The sequence below is a fragment of the Aplysia californica genome, unplaced genomic scaffold (assembly GCF_000002075.1).
Source record: "Aplysia californica isolate F4 #8 unplaced genomic scaffold, AplCal3.0 scaffold00600, whole genome shotgun sequence".
In the NCBI taxonomy this organism is placed as follows: Eukaryota; Metazoa; Mollusca; class Gastropoda; order Aplysiida; family Aplysiidae; genus Aplysia; species Aplysia californica.
This window is the reverse complement of record NW_004797870.1, coordinates 333,705-334,845: the sequence shown is the minus strand read 5'-3', so window position 1 is coordinate 334,845 and position 1,141 is coordinate 333,705. Positions and strand designations below refer to the sequence as shown.

The 1,141-nt window shown below is 36.5% G+C and overlaps 1 protein-coding gene across 1 annotated transcript in view; it reads right to left on the bottom strand.

Moving 5' to 3' along the window:
• Positions 1-1,141, bottom strand: part of LOC101852045 (myosin-9) — a 45,324-nt gene that overhangs the window by 7,834 nt on the left and 36,349 nt on the right. The window contains exon 4 of the mRNA XM_005107394.3: positions 939-1,043. Within this exon, the coding sequence (XP_005107451.1) occupies positions 939-1,043 (105 nt within the window). The remainder of the gene's footprint in view (positions 1-938; positions 1,044-1,141) is intronic.

The following is a 1,141-nucleotide window of genomic DNA, read 5'->3' as shown; positions in this document are numbered from 1 at the left end:
AAGGAATGAATGGAAAACCATGATCGCCGATGTCTGTGGCAAATCTGGCACTGGATGATGATGATGATGAGATGATGATGATGATGATGATGATGATATTATATCTATTCCAGTTTAGTCTTTTTAAAGATGAAATATTCCAACAAACGGAACATCTTAGCATTATTATAGACTTAACTCAACAACAAAAAATGAATGAAAGAGAGAAAGCGAACATTAAACCAAAAATGTCTAAACATTTAATGTCCAAATGTGCACAATAAACCGTCAGATGAGTGTACACAATACATTGTTATAATATAATAACTAGCTTGGTACACGTTCGAGGAATGGACTTAAAAGAATCGTCGGTCATCAAGTCATTGTGGAAACAGTGCGCACAGCTTGTGATCGGAAGCCTCACTTGTTCACAATGGTGTCTGAGAAGACGAACTTTCCCAAGATTAGATCTAAACGAAACTAAAGAAAAACGGAAAATTAAACTACCGTGACTTCAGACTCCTCAATAAAACTGAGCACCCTTTAAATGATTCTGAACCACCGCTATTTTTTAAAATTCGAAAGTTAAGTGGTTCGGAAGTTTTAGGCATCCAAAGTGACGAACGTTCACAAATATAATATGTAGAGATAATACAGCGGATTTCACTTTACTGAGCACAATTAATGAGGAAACAGCTGTTGACTTAAAGTAAATGAAAAACCGTTATTTTCCCCACTATTCGATGAACCAATTTAAACCGAGTACTTTGCAAAACCGAAGAAAATCCGGCTGTCCTGGAGATTTCAGTTTAAGCAGACGCCACTGCATCAAGTAAACGATACGCACAATGGCAAGGTAAATTCATCAGATTTATGGAAATGTAAGCTCTATAATGTAGATATATAATATATTAGGACTATTTTTTAAATTACGTATATGAAATAATAAATTGTTTTACCTCATATTCATACGCCTGCTCTATCTGCAACTGTTTCGCTTCCAGAGCCTTGTCTTTCTCTCTTGTGTCTCGTTTCCACAGCAATTTGAGAACTTGGGCCTCGATCTGTGACCAGGCAGGTTGGGTATTTTGGCGGGAGTGGTGAAAGAAAACGAGTGTTTTATTTTTTTTATTTTTTTTGGAGGGAGGGATAAAAGGAAGGG